The 14,241-nt window shown below is 37.7% G+C and overlaps 2 protein-coding genes across 12 annotated transcripts in view; one reads left to right on the top strand and one right to left on the bottom strand.

The window, feature by feature from the left end:
* Window positions 1–960, bottom strand: part of LOC121422412 (WASH complex subunit 2-like) — a 151,627-nt gene extending 150,667 nt beyond the window's left edge. For 8 of the 10 annotated variants that reach the window (XM_041617426.1, XM_041617428.1, XM_041617429.1 and 5 more), the window contains exon 1: window positions 812–960. In XM_041617426.1, the coding sequence (XP_041473360.1) occupies window positions 812–919 (108 nt within the window). In that variant the 5' untranslated portion in view covers window positions 920–960. The remainder of the gene's footprint in view (window positions 1–811) is intronic. The other 2 variants (XM_041617435.1, XM_041617438.1) reach the window with 1 other exon arrangement.
* A 5,832-nt stretch (window positions 961–6,792) lies between these two features.
* LOC121423014 (18S rRNA aminocarboxypropyltransferase-like) lies at window positions 6,793–13,389 on the top strand. Of its 2 annotated transcripts, none has more exons than XM_041618283.1 (5): window positions 6,793–6,991; window positions 9,506–9,734; window positions 10,679–10,872; window positions 11,364–11,543; window positions 12,544–13,389. In XM_041618283.1, the coding sequence occupies exons 1-5, from the start codon at window positions 6,883–6,885 to the stop codon at window positions 13,023–13,025; spliced, it is 1,194 nt and encodes a 397-aa protein (XP_041474217.1). In that variant the 5' UTR covers window positions 6,793–6,882; the 3' UTR covers window positions 13,026–13,389. The 2 variants fall into 2 exon arrangements, with proteins under 2 accessions (XP_041474217.1, XP_041474218.1); XM_041618284.1 differs by lacking the exon at window positions 6,793–6,991 and adding an exon at window positions 7,070–7,090.
* The last annotated feature ends 852 nt before the right edge of the window (window positions 13,390–14,241 follow it).

The raw sequence follows: 14,241 nt of genomic DNA, 5'->3' as shown, positions 1-14,241 counted from the left end.
TTGGTTGATTTTGGTACGAGGTGATAGAGAATTGCACACATGTTTTGGTGGAATATTGTGTGGGACAATGGAAGGCTTGCACTGCGCATGCTTACTATATTTTCATTCATAAATTGGATCTTAGCAGAGGCTGGACGACAACATGTAATAAGCAAAATGTACACGCCCGCTAGCATTGAACGCACTGCTATCTGTTCTATACAGTTTGCCACTGTGATCTAGGCTAACTCACCCAGGCCCACACGGACAAAAATAAAAATCATTGGCAGCTTTGAATAATAAAGATTAAAAGATGGACAAACATGATAATGAGAAATTACTAAGATATGAATTTCATACATCACCCAGAATAATACCACCTTTTAAAAATAATCTTTGTTTGAAAGTTGAACACAAATAAATAAAATACGGAATGAATACGGTGCACCACCCATCATCAGTTGCAACGCCACCGGCGCGGACAGGCCGAAATTTGCAATGCCTCATATATCATCAGCTCATGCCAGGCATGGGAAATGAAGAGATGACTGAGAGACTTTTCATGGCATTTGTGAACAGGTATTGATGATGAGGAATGCTGGTAAACGGCGGGTGCGAAACTGCATAAACGCCGCGACGGGCCCAGGCCCAGAGCTGAGACAGTGCGACAGTTGACGGGTCCATGACCATGGTGCGACCGACCAGGCAGCGCAGGGCGATGGTTCATCGCAGATACGCCTCCCCACCACCAGGGCACTGCGATGCAACTGGCTCCAGCTACTCCACATCTGGCCTGGCGAGCTACACATTAAAAACTTCAATTTTCACAAACCTTATTTCCATCAGAGGCTCCATTAGACAGTCCATCAAGAATTGCATCAAATCCAATCTCATCTGGCAAAGGAGGAGGAGGCGAAGGAGGCGGTGGTGCTGGTGCCATCTTGACAAACTTTAGCTATTGCCAATTTGTTTAGATAAATTGAAATGGAAATTAATAGAAACTCTTTTCAGTTTATAGTGAGAAAAAAATACTATTTTATAATATATATTCATTTATTATCTTTTATATTTACTATTTTCTCTATAAATGACATTTAATTGAATACTTTGACAAATATTCTCCTCTTTGTGACAGATCAAATTGGTTTCACAATCACGAGATTTTGAGTTCATTGACCGCGAATGTATACATCGTTCAAAAGAGATGCACTGTCTCACTCGGGTTAAGAACCCTGTCTCCATCAGTTAAATCTGAAAGTTTGTGAAACCATAAAGGCCAAGCATGAGGCAATGGGCAACTGGTGCAGGCCCATGGCATCGATGAGTTCATTTGAATGGCGAGAGATAAATCCGAACAAACTTAAATCCAATTGCGCTAAAACGTAGAATAGATCTTCCACGTAGTACAGCACTGTACATACCGGTACTCCTGCACAATAATATTCTACAAGTACGATGATACACCAACCTGGTGGACTTACTTTAACGGATGATGATGATGAAATTTCCAAATTATGTTTAATTAAAACTAACAGGCCCTGGGTCGGGGCCAACTTGTCGAACTAAGAGTTCCCAGAAAATAAGACCCAATAGGCCAATTATATTATATAAATAGTGTACAATCTATTGTACAATATACTGGATTATATGTACGACAAATATAAAATTATCCCGAGTGCAGGTTTATTTCACCGAGGCCGAAGGCCGAGGTGAAATAGGCTTGCACGAGGGATAATTTTATATTTGGAGTTCATGTAGTCCAGTAATATTGTATGATAGAAGTTCACTATTTATTATAGTAAATAGATCCCTCAATCTAAGCCCCCCATCATGGATTTTACCATAGTCTAGATCTAGATGGCATACGTTCTTCTTACCTTATATTTGTGAAATTCCAATTGAACACGATGTTCAATTTGTCGTCTGCTGCAAGGGGTTAAACCACGTAAATTTGTATTTCTATCTGCTATCGGAAATTATAAAAATGCTACTTTGGGAAATCGATATACAAATATATCGATTGAAAACAAATTAATCGATATTCTCCCCATTCATTTATATCACGGGTTTTGCCATCCAAAAATCGAAAGTTATATTGTACATATGTACAATATAACTTTTTGAAGGGAGGTCACGTGGTACCAATCCAGCCAATCACAGCTCGTATTTTACTACCACTATTTACTATATAGGCATATTCCCCTCCCGGATTCCCCTTTAGGGAAATACAATAAAGACTGAAGTTGAAATGCCATATAGACTGAAAAAGAGAAGAAGTTCAATAAATTTTTATTTTATAATAAATCTTTGCCTAATTATCTAATTCAAGAGTGAAGTGCGGGCTAGATCATAATCATAAACAATAAAAACGATGCCTGTGAATATTTTATAGTATAGGTCATGTATTTTTCTTTAATGTAGACGATGTGGGGAGTGTTTCATCCAGTGGCGTAGCTACGGGGAGGGGCAGGGGACACCCCCCCCTGAGGTTTGGTCAGTGCCCCCCCCCCCCTGCTGAAAAAAAATGGGGAAAAATAAAAAAAAAAGCCTGAAGAGGAAAATAAGAGGAAGAAAGTGAATGAAATAAGGTGAGGGAAAGACTAAACAAAAAATCTTTCATGTCACTATATAAATTTTTCGCACTCGCTTCGCGCCAGTCTATTCGATGGGATTCATATCTTGATCATTATAGGCTGGTGTGGAGCTTAAAATATCAAGTCATGAAGTCAGTCGAGCTTTCATTATTATTTTTTTAATAAATTGATTTAAGTGCTCTTTAAAATATCCCTTTTCAGATGTGATTGTCAAAACGTATGCCTATCAGCTAGCGTTGCGCCCTCGCATTTTGATTGGTGAATGTATAGGCCTATCTCTATATATTTATTGTATTTTGTAGACCAAGCTACAATTAAAATCCCATTTTCATTACAGTTTATTTTTTTAAAAAATCGGCTCGCAGTTTGCGCTCGCATTAATGTTAAAAATGTATTAACCCATGTGTCCTATTCATAACTACAAAATGCTTAAAATGTCCAGTTTTCAAGCCTTAGTAATCAACAAATTCCACGCTCTCATTAAGTATGATAGACTAATATATAAGCAAATAACATTTTCATGAATTCCTAATGACTAAATATTGTTCATCATGGAATATCGACAAGTTTCATCTCGCGCTTATAAATAATAGGAAGATTGTCATATAGGCCTATGATTACAAAATGTCCTTATATAGAATGTCCCGGTCCTATAGGTTAAAATGATAATAAACTTCAGCTAGCGCTTCGCGCTCCGGCGTCAAGTATGATCCACATCCACTAAAAAATTGTCCTGCACAGTGCTTGAAATAGTGCTTAAATTTACATTTTTTTCAAATTTGAATATAATTTTTTTCCAGCTTGCGCTTCGAGCTGGCATTATTGATCTTCATAAGTAAAAAATGTATACAGAATGTCCAGATCCTACAGTCTAAATCTAAAACAGGTGCACGCATATTCATTGATATAGGCAGCTTGTTTTTTTTATTTAAAACGTGCTCATAATACCCAGTTTCAGATCAGAATATCAATAATTTTCCGCTTCACGCTCGCATTAATAATGTAGGAAGATACTTAATTACCATCCTTTCATGATTTACAAAACATGAATAGAGTTTCCCTTTGAAGGTCTAAAATATAAATTGTCTTCCGCTCGCGCTTCACGCTGGCATCAATTGTTTACATACATATCCCTTTCATGATTACAAAAAGTGCTAAGAATGACAATTTTTTAGGTCGGAATGTCAAAAAATTTCAGCTTCGTGCTCTTATTATTGCTGAGTGTGTAGGCTTGAAAAATTCTGCTCGCGCTTGGCGTTCGCGGAAATTATCTAGTTGCATACGCTTCTTGTTCAAGATCACAAACATTTCCCAGAATGTTAAATTTTCGGGACAAATTGCCTGAAAATTAAAAAAAAATCAGCTCGGCGCACTTCACACTTATTTTACTAGGGCTCATGTGAGATTATTTTAGTCATAGTTTAGTCCGGGAGTTTAGTTTTGTTGTTTTATAAGAATAAAGCTAAGAAGTGACTGTGAGGACTACCCCTTCAAAAAAAAAAAACTTGAGCGGCCGATCAGCCCCACCCCTCTCATTGGCGAAAGTTGGATGCCCCCCACCTGTGACACATACACACACATAAAAAATGTTGCCCCCCCCCCTTAAAAAGCAAGGACTCCATCCCACTGCCCCCCGGAAAAAAATCCTGTTGCTACGTATGTATACCCAACTGGTTTCAAGCTTGGGGTGTTTCATCAATATTTTGGTCCGACAACTATCAGATCCATAGTTCTGATTGGCTGAGAGGCTCCAGCTGCTAAAGGCACGTACTTGCATGGCGCATTCAAGGAATAAATCCCGCCGGCTATCACCTTACCTGGGTTGAGTGCAGCCATGCAAGGCAGTTGCTCTGATTGAAAGGGATCGCAAAATGACATCAGAAGCAGAAGAAAAAAAATTAGTGAAAATAGAACAGTCAAGTGATTTTGTCCCGGGGGCCACTTCCATTGACGAGTGGATACCCACCATGCGCGACCATGAGGTCTCAAAAAGCACCCTATAAACACGTATTTTCATACTCTGAAAATGCACCCCTTAACAAGTCATGAATGGCGTGTGAAACCCTACCCTTATACAAGTATTGGAAAACAAAACGATACTATTGGCAAATATTCCTTGAAATGAACCCCTAAACAAGTACAGGAATGTTTTATTGTTACGGGTCCTTCGGTCGTCGGCTTTACCTTATGTGGTTTAGTACGACCCCACCTTCTACACTTCGCGCAGATCGGACTCTAAATACGAAGTGTTGGGGCATAAAGGACATCTTTTATAAAACATTTTATTTTTGTATTATCATCCCCGCAAATTCGACCATAAACACGTAATTTTCCTAGCGAAATATAAATACCTTTTTTTCATTATTTTTGTGTTTTTGACACCCTTATCACTTTACGTACGTAACGTGCCCGATCGTCACGGTGAAAAAGACACCCTTAATAAGTTTTGTGGTCGCGCATGGTGTGCCCCCCCGGGTGAATGTATTGTCATAGACATAGTTATCCTCTGAAAGGGGACTTTGTGAAATCTAAAGACACCGTGATTGATGCAAATGAAATATTACTACCCTGTTGAAAGGCAAATATGTACAGGCGCGGATCCGGCCAGGAGGCGGGGGGGGGGGGGTGCTCAGTGGCGCGAACCATGACCCTGATTAGACAATGATGGAAGGGCACTGTATTGTTTGTAAACAATGATGTGCCCCTCCAATGCTTTGTCTCCTCCGCTCCTCCGGGTCATGCACGGTCCGCCACTGGAGGTGCTTAATTGTCCGTTAAGCGACTGGCCTAATACTGTACAACCATATGAGCCTGGAGAATACCGCATTTATAATACCCCCCCTACTTGGCGTTGTTTTGATACTTTGATTTGATCAACTTCACATCATCAGTATCTCATTGTCCGGGCTACGGGCTCATATTTTTTTTTGTAGATTTGTACAGGCGCGGATCCAGGAGGGGCCGGGTGCTTGTATTTTTTTTAATAGAGACCCGGTGCGACTGGCCTATATTGTACAAACTAGGAAGAGCATAAACCATATAATTTTCAGCCAGGAAAATATTATGTTGTAATTTTGCAACTGATAGATCAACGTTAGCTGTAGCAAATCAGATAAAACTTCTTGTTTGAAGGAGCAAATTAGCAATCAATCAATAATTTGCAATTAACTGCAAGACATCATGTTTGATTTAGGGACCAAAAATTGACTTGCAATTGATGGCAAGTTTTTTGCAATACCCCATTAGAAACTAGGGTCACAGATAACCGGAAATGATATGACAGATCGATATCGTCTCGGAATCTCGGATATATACATGTATGTGATGACAATAAAATGAATGGTATATATCTGATAAAAAAACTCCAAAACATTAAAATTGAATCATATTAGTCGTATCATGATCAATTAGAAATTAGAAGTTTACCAGCAAAAATTACCATAAACAGAATTAGAAATTCATAAATTTGATTCAAATCGTGAAAGTTGATTTTCAAATGAAGTTTATGAACATAAATCGCGAGGATCGATACCAATTTTTCTTAGAACATGGTTGCATACCTTTTTTGTCTCAACATATTGGTTAGTATTTTTGTATTATCTTGATAATTACTTGACTACTTTTCTTTTTGTTTTTATGGGGTTTGCTTTTGGGGGAATGTTAACATGCAGGGGCAGATCCAGCTCCCGCCAATGGGGGGGGGGGGCGAATTTTTTTAAACCCATGTTTCCCCTGATCGGCCGCTCAAAGTTGATATTTTTTTTTTCTTTGAAAGGGGTTGTCTCAATGGCGTAATGAGCAAAAAAATGAGGGGGCTTTATCCGGCATCACATAAAATTAATAAGAAGTTGGGAGAGAGCAAACATTTTGATATTTTAATTAAAAAATCTAAGTCTATGATAAATTTTGACATAACATTTGAAAAATTCTAGGTCTACATTGTACATTTATCCCTTTTCCTTTTCTCCCCATGTTCTTGGTCATTAATTTTTTTTTTGGGGGGGGGGCAAAACGCCGATGTCCTAGTCTTTTTTTAGCTTTATTCTTATAAAGCAACATAAAAAATATAAAAATCTTAAAGCCCTATTTGAATAATGCTAGCGCGAAGCGCAAGCTAAATTTTTTTTTTGTAATTTCATGTCCTGAAAAATGAAAACTCAGCTGCTGCCAGTACCGTACCGTCGGTTCCAATTCCGTATCGTAGCGATATGATACCGGTGTGCCGAACAGAAATGGTACCGTACTAATACCGTATTTAATAAGCGCGGAGCGAGCTTGGACATCGGGGGATAGTTAATTGTTTGCTGTTATGGGAAAGAAAAAAGGACAAGGAAAGAAGGATCATGGAAAAGGTGGAAAGCAGAAACACGGCAAACAACACAAATTCTTCAAAATCGGCGGCGGTACAGATGAAGGAGGTAAAGTACCGATAATATTAAAGTCTAAACGAGCTCAGCTCAGTTGAGTCCTTATCTATATAGTGTTGTGTGCACAGTTTTACCCACGCAAGTCAATGGGTAATGGCACGTTTCTTTGATTCTTGTATTCGAATAGCACATGAATGAAATTTCATAATGTAATATGCAGGTGGAAAATAAGTATCACAGGGGTGTGAGAGTTCAGCTGTTTAGCTGATTTCAGCTATATTTGTTCTTAATTGTCAGCTTATTTCAGCATTCTTTGTTTTTTGTTTGTACAAAAGTATAGGAGCTTTGTAATTTCAGCTATTTTAATTTGTTCTTGCTCACAGTCACACCCCTGAATTGGTATCGACAAATTTATTTCACTCGTCTCTGGCTGGGTCTGACGTCTGGGAGTGGGAGTAAATGAGCATGCCTAGCGCGGATTGATTGTATTGATCTTATTTTAATGTTCTACTTCTAAGTTCTAGGACCTATGAAATTTTGCATTTTATGACTGTACATGACGAAAGGTATTCAGACTGAATATAATTTTTATAAATAAGGCCTATTATTTTTTTGAATACTTTCCATTCATCGGCTGCCTAGACTAGGCTCAGTATAGTTTATTTGCCTCTCCTTTAAGTTTTGAATTGTTTAAATCATCTATTCAATTTCGATATAAAGTTATTTATTTCCCATTGTCATTTTCTTATGCATTTTAATTCAATAATTTCTTTACTTATAATTTAATACCTCCGTGCTCTGCAGGCAGTCACATTGCTGGAGGCATTTACAGTTTGTCCAATCCATCCATCCTGTTTTTATTTGTGCTAGTATTACTAGATTTATAGTAAAAGAGGATTGTAGTACTCTACACAAGAAGAAGATAAACAAAGAACCGTTTGATGAATTAACTTCAGACATGCTAAAGTGACAGTGATCTGAATAGGCTCTGGGGCTCAATGTCAAAGGTTACAGTGGTCATTATGTATGGTCAGTTCCCCCATGTCTGCGCGGTCTCCCAAGTCTGCGCACCCACGTATCTGCACGATTCTAGTAAAAAAAGATACGCAATGAGCATGAACTTTACACATGCAATACATAGACAGGTATTCATAAAAAAATCTGACTCAAAATGGTGGAAAAATAATGAATTCAGGGCATTTCATGCGAAAGCCTCAAAATGTAGCCTTTGTCATCAAAATCCCCGAAAGGTGTGCAAAGTGAATGAGTGCGCAGACATGGGGTACCATTTTTTTTTTTCAATCTGAAAATGACAGCCCAAGGTTTTTTCCAGGAAAATCATATATTTCTTTCAAATTTTAATGAGATATTTGGCACACTAACTCATGATGTAAGGAATATTATCAACTGAAAGATTTTGTGAAATAAAAAGAAATTCATTTTAAATCTTAACTCAAATCGTTAGGTGCGCAGACTTGGCGCCCATCATATACCCAGTTATTGTGTGTCCGGACGATTTTAGAAAGTCATTTGGAAAAATTTACAAGTGAAGTTTTAACGATATTTGTTACAAAATGTCAGGAAATATTACAGAAAACAAAATAGAAGATGATTTCAATTATTGAATTCGCATTTTTAGTGTAATCTAAAGACAAAAAAGAAGGCTTCAAAAATATAAAGTGTTCGGACACCCGACCCCCCATCCTACCTAAAAATATATTGTTTTCATGATAACTAAAGAACTGTTTGAGTATTCAGCTTCAAACGTGGGTCATGTATGCGCATGGGAAGGTAGATGGTCTGATGGTTAACTGCCGACTCGACTATTGCCAACTTCTCCAATCGTCATATGGTCTGCCTTCATTCAGTCTAATGCCATTCCGTCCGTCAATATTTTATCTAACAGCCATTTGGTCCAATAATCACTTCGCTTAATCACCAGTGTTCGTCTATGACCATTTCGTTTCATATAAACCAGTTGGTCTAATACCAATTTTCTTTTCATTCATTTCGCCCAATTAACACTTCGTCCAATTTATTAGACCAAATGGTATATGGACTAAGTGGCCATTGGACCAACTGGTTATTAGATGAAATGGTGAGTGGACGAAATGGCACTTAGACCATGTGGATAGTGGATTAACTGATGGTAGACCAAATGATAGTAGATAAGTCGGCTATTGGACGAAATGGCATTGGACAAATTGGAAATAGATCAATTTTAGGGCCTTGAGGTCAAAGGTCACAGAGGTTATTATTTGACAAGTTTAGAAGTTACTGATCTGGTATTTGCAGAGGCATAAAGTGAAATCTATAATCCGTCAAGTTTTATTTTAGAAAATGGATTAATATATCAAGGAAGGCTGAAAATATTCTGTAAACAGATTGGAAGAAATTACAATTTTGTACATTACATGTAGGCTTTCTTTCTTTCACCTGTTTGAGGCTGAATGATTTCCATAGACTCCAGCCTGCATAATACAGCCTGGAGACACCGGGTTAACTACCACAATCTGTTGACGTAACTATAATTTGCCTAAAACCCCCTGAATTGTTGATTTTCAGCATCTCTACCAGGGGCGTTCAACGAAGGAGATGATGTTGAGGAAGAGCCAGATCATCTGAAGATCCCCATTCCTCTGGCAATGTGGGACCTAATGCACTGCGACCCCAAGAAGTGTACGGGTCGCAAGCTGGCAAGGAAACGTCTTCTTCGTACTCTGAAGCTCTCCCAGCGCTTTGATGGGATCATCCTATCTCCAATGGGTACCAACTGTGTCTCGCCACAAGATAGGTAAAAGAGTGAAACAAAAGTTGAACCTAGGTCCTGTTATTACATAGATCACTATAAATGGCCTGGGGGTCATTTCATTAAGGTGATTGAATTAAGTTACATGACTATTCGCACAACTGGCACCCGTTTCTTGTACTAAATTTGATCCCAAATTTTCCAAGTATTATTATAAAAAGAGTGCATTCCGTATAACCTCAAATCAATTAAACATTGATAAATACAAAATTTTCCGTTCAGATTGAAAATGAAATGTTTATCTACAAAGTTCGCATTTCAACCACAGCTAATGGGAATCAAATTGATTGAGAAACTGATTGAGAATCTGATTAAGCACCCAACAAAGGTTTACCAACATGTGTAAAGTCATGTGCAACTTATGAACAGCTGTGTGAACCTCCATCCAAAACCTTAATTTTTAAGCAAAAGTTCTGTCAACTTTTACAATAATGGGAAAAGTTCTGAAAGTCTGGAAATCCAAGTCCAAACAGGAGCAATCACTTCAAAATATCAACATTTGTGAAGGTTTAATGCCGAGTGTCAAATTCATAATACTCATTATCGATAGCAATGTAAAAACAAATTGCTGTCAGCCAATCATTTTTTTTTCAGTAGATTTTAAAAGTTTGTGTAAGTTTGATATATTAACATTTTAAATGAGAAAAAGTAATCCCCTTTTTCATCCAGCATCCAATTACAATAGTTATTAAATAATGCATAGGGAAGGGGATGTCTTTAAAGTTCAGTGCTAAGAGATTTTGATTGCAGATGTAGTTGGGTTTCCAATCATGGGGCTTGCTCTAGATGAAGTTAATGATAGTACTTAGTGAAGTACATTTAGTTCAAATTACCACTAAATTAAGTGTTTTTTTCCAAAATGTCTTTGATGAAGTGATTGTATGTCTTGCTGAATTGAACATTTGTCTTTAATAATTTGATGTTGATAGATCAATAGTTGAGAATAACGGTGTGGCTGTGATAGACTGTTCATGGGCGCGGCTGGACGAGACACCTTTCTCCAGGATGAGGGGGAGTTATCCACGTCTCCTGCCGTACCTTGTGGCTGCCAACCCTGTCAACTATGGCAAACCTTGTCAGCTGAGCTGTGTTGAAGCACTGGCTGCCACCCTCTATATCACGGGTGAGATCAGTATGAATTCAACCATTGTTCATGTAGTAATTTGATGTTGCTCTTAACTATGATTGACTCTCTGAGCATTAGAACATCGCAGTAAATGTAGGGGATGGAGGATCCACAAGGATTAGGTACATTTGTTTACATCAAAACTTTTCCGCCGAGCCGGATCTTCGATGTAAACTGAAATTTACACTCAAGAAAACACCATAGATATTTTTTAAATGTAGAAGTCAACTATGTACGATCAGGGCATGTTTTGAAACTGAAAGCAAGGTTTTAATAAGGCTAAGCAGGAAACGGCTTTGATGTAGACAAACGTAACGCTCGACCTTGTGCACACATTGCCTCGTATGTAGACCACTCTCAACAATCGTATTTCTTATAAATTCTGTCTCATACATCTTTTTTGGTTCCGGTTATGATCTCTGACTCATTTTTGCTAAGTTGATTATACACAGGAATCAGCCAACCAATATCTATGTTGCAATTGTCAGGTTTCCAGGAATATTCGCTTCGTCTTCTCAAGCGTTTCAAGTGGGGTCCCGTCTTCATTGACATCAACCATGAACTCCTGGACATCTATGCTGCTTGCAAGACGGGTGCTGACGTGGTCAAGGCCCAGCAAAAATGGATGACCCAACTCAAGCAGGAACAAGAGAGAAGAAATCTTGTTGGTGAGTTCAGGGTTAAGGTGACATTACATTAATATGTCGTGTAATTCATTTTAAAATACCATCATTTGCAAAACGCCACTTGAAAGTTGGGTTTGTATGACTTTCAACTTATTTTACAATGTCTCATGTAGTAATTACATAATTTAATGATTCGGAAGTAAATAAGATATAAAGCAATTGGTAGTGAATTGAAAGTACTATATGAGGTTGAGTTAGGTTATCATCATCCAGAAATATGTCATATTTCTTCATATGCATCATCGTGTTCGGATAGAGTAAAATACCAATCGTAGAATGATTGTCAGGATCACGAAAGACAGTAACATTCCTATTCATTGATTTTGCTCCTTTCATCTTTTCCCTCTTCCACCTCTACTGTTTTTCAGACCCATACAGAAACTGTCAGAATTAATGATGATCATTGGAAATATTCTGTATATGAGTGAATGCAATGAATCTCTTTTACATTGAAAATATAGTGGGGTCATTGGTATCACATTTCTCCATGCATTGTATATACATGTACAAGAAACTCTATTTGAGCGTCCATAAGTGGAATGATGTGTTATGCACCTGTTATAAGTCAAATTCCTCCTATACAGTCGAACTGATTTCTGTTTTACCTGAAGATTCGATGTTGGCAGAGTTACTGGTATTTTTGTATTTATTATTCTGTCGAAATAAAATACCATTGGATTGTTATGTTATTATCATCTTCGACTTTATCTTCCTCATTCACAAATCCTATGATATTGGTATTACATTTCTCCATGCATTGTATATACAAGTAACTCTGACTATTTGAGCTTCCGTGAATGGAATAAGGTGTCATGTACCTGTTATAAGTCAAATTCCATCTATGAAGTCTGATTTCTGTTTTACCTGAAGATTCGATGTTGGCAGAGTTACTGGTATTTTTGTATTTATTATTCTTTCGAAATAAAATACCATTGGATTGTTATGTCATCATAATCTTCGACTTTATCTTCCTCATTCACAGATCCTATGGATATTGACATGAACAGGACAACGTACAACATGAATCGCCAGCCAGAGTATGACATGCCTTCCTCTGAAGGTGAAGATTCTGAAGACTCCGATGATGGGGCGGAGGGAGAAGGTGGCAAGGTTGAAAGCGAAGAGGAAGAAGAGTCCGAGGAAGTGCTTCAGCAGCGTAATTACGACATGCCAGATTTGGAATCATCAAGTGAAAGTGACTGTGAAGACGCTTTGGAAACGAACTTGATGAATGGAGAAGCTACGTCAGAAACAAATATCTCGTTTGGACAAGGTTCCAGTGGCCACAAGGACGGTCTTGATGTAGCTTTAGGGGAAACAGGATTACCTAAGAATGTCAAAGATGTGAATGAGATGGATCAAAGGACTCGTGCAGAGGATGATCTTATATGTAATGGAGATGATGTTCCTGTAGAATGCGACAAGGTCAGCACTGGACTCCAGAAACTTCATATAGACAGTTGATGTTCAAACCAATATTTAAAAAGAACTTATTTAGAGTTTTACAGGTGCCTTTATTATTTAAAGTTTTATTGCTATGATCTCACCTCTCTTTTCCTTAATTGCTTCTTTTTTCTCTCCCTCTCCCCTCTCTTTCTGTCTGTCCTTTTCTCTCTCTCCATCTCTCTCCCTTCCTCCTTTCTATGTTTCTGTCCATTTCTCATTTACTTTCTATTGTGTATCTGTCTTTCTCTCTTATACCTTTCTATATCTTCCAATACTTTACTGTTACCTTACATTTAATCATTTTCCCTCTTAAAACTATCAATGATGGATGCAAATAAAATTCATCACACTTAGAATTAAAAATTAACTTAGAATTAAAAAACAGATTGTTCGATCCTCATTATACGTATACTTATACTTCATAGAGTGAAAATGAGAGATTAACATACTGCAAGTCTGCAAGAATAGTTGGAAGTTTGATTCTAAAGACCCAGACCTGAGCTAAAAGTGAAAATGACAAATAGTGAATATATAAGATATATAGTACAACAATGTAAGTTTTATACATATTCACCCAGTGGCGTACCTAGGATTTTTCACAGGGGGGGGAACAAATTAGTCCGCCCAAAAAATTTGACAAGCAAAAAAAAAGTATTTAAGCTCGTCAGGGGGGGGCAAACTGCCCCCCTCCCCCCCCGTAGGTACGCTAGTGTATTCACCTAAGTATTGTATTTATTAATGGGTGTCGACATGAGGCTTTCTTGTGCTTTTCTCTGGCCTGAATACCATGATTTCATATTGTGTTAAAAGTGCTGTGATTCCATAGAAATTTGTTCACAGGAAACTGGGCGATTATTTTTTTCTGTATTTCAGATTATAAATTTTTTTCTCTTTCACTTTGCAGAAGAAAATAGCAGCTATTTACTGCTCAAGTGGATGAAACCTACAACCCTTAGCTATTTTTTTGGGGGGGGATTTTTTTGTATAGCTCTTACTGGGCCTGAACTGATATGACTTAAATTTTTTTTACACATAATCCGAATGCATACAGAATTGAAAAGCTGCACCAAATAAACAGGAAATAAATTATGGTAAAAACTAGTCTAAATCTGTAGATTTCATCCATTCAAGCTTGTATCAGAATATATTTTTGATATCTCTTTGTGATAAAGGTGAAAAAAATAAAATGCATAATTCGAACAGCAGAAAAATCACCCAGTTTTTCTCTGTATAA

This window comes from Lytechinus variegatus, chromosome 10, assembly GCF_018143015.1.
Source record: "Lytechinus variegatus isolate NC3 chromosome 10, Lvar_3.0, whole genome shotgun sequence".
NCBI classification, from domain to species: domain Eukaryota; kingdom Metazoa; phylum Echinodermata; class Echinoidea; order Temnopleuroida; family Toxopneustidae; genus Lytechinus; species Lytechinus variegatus.
This window is presented reverse-complemented; position numbering and strand designations above follow the sequence as displayed.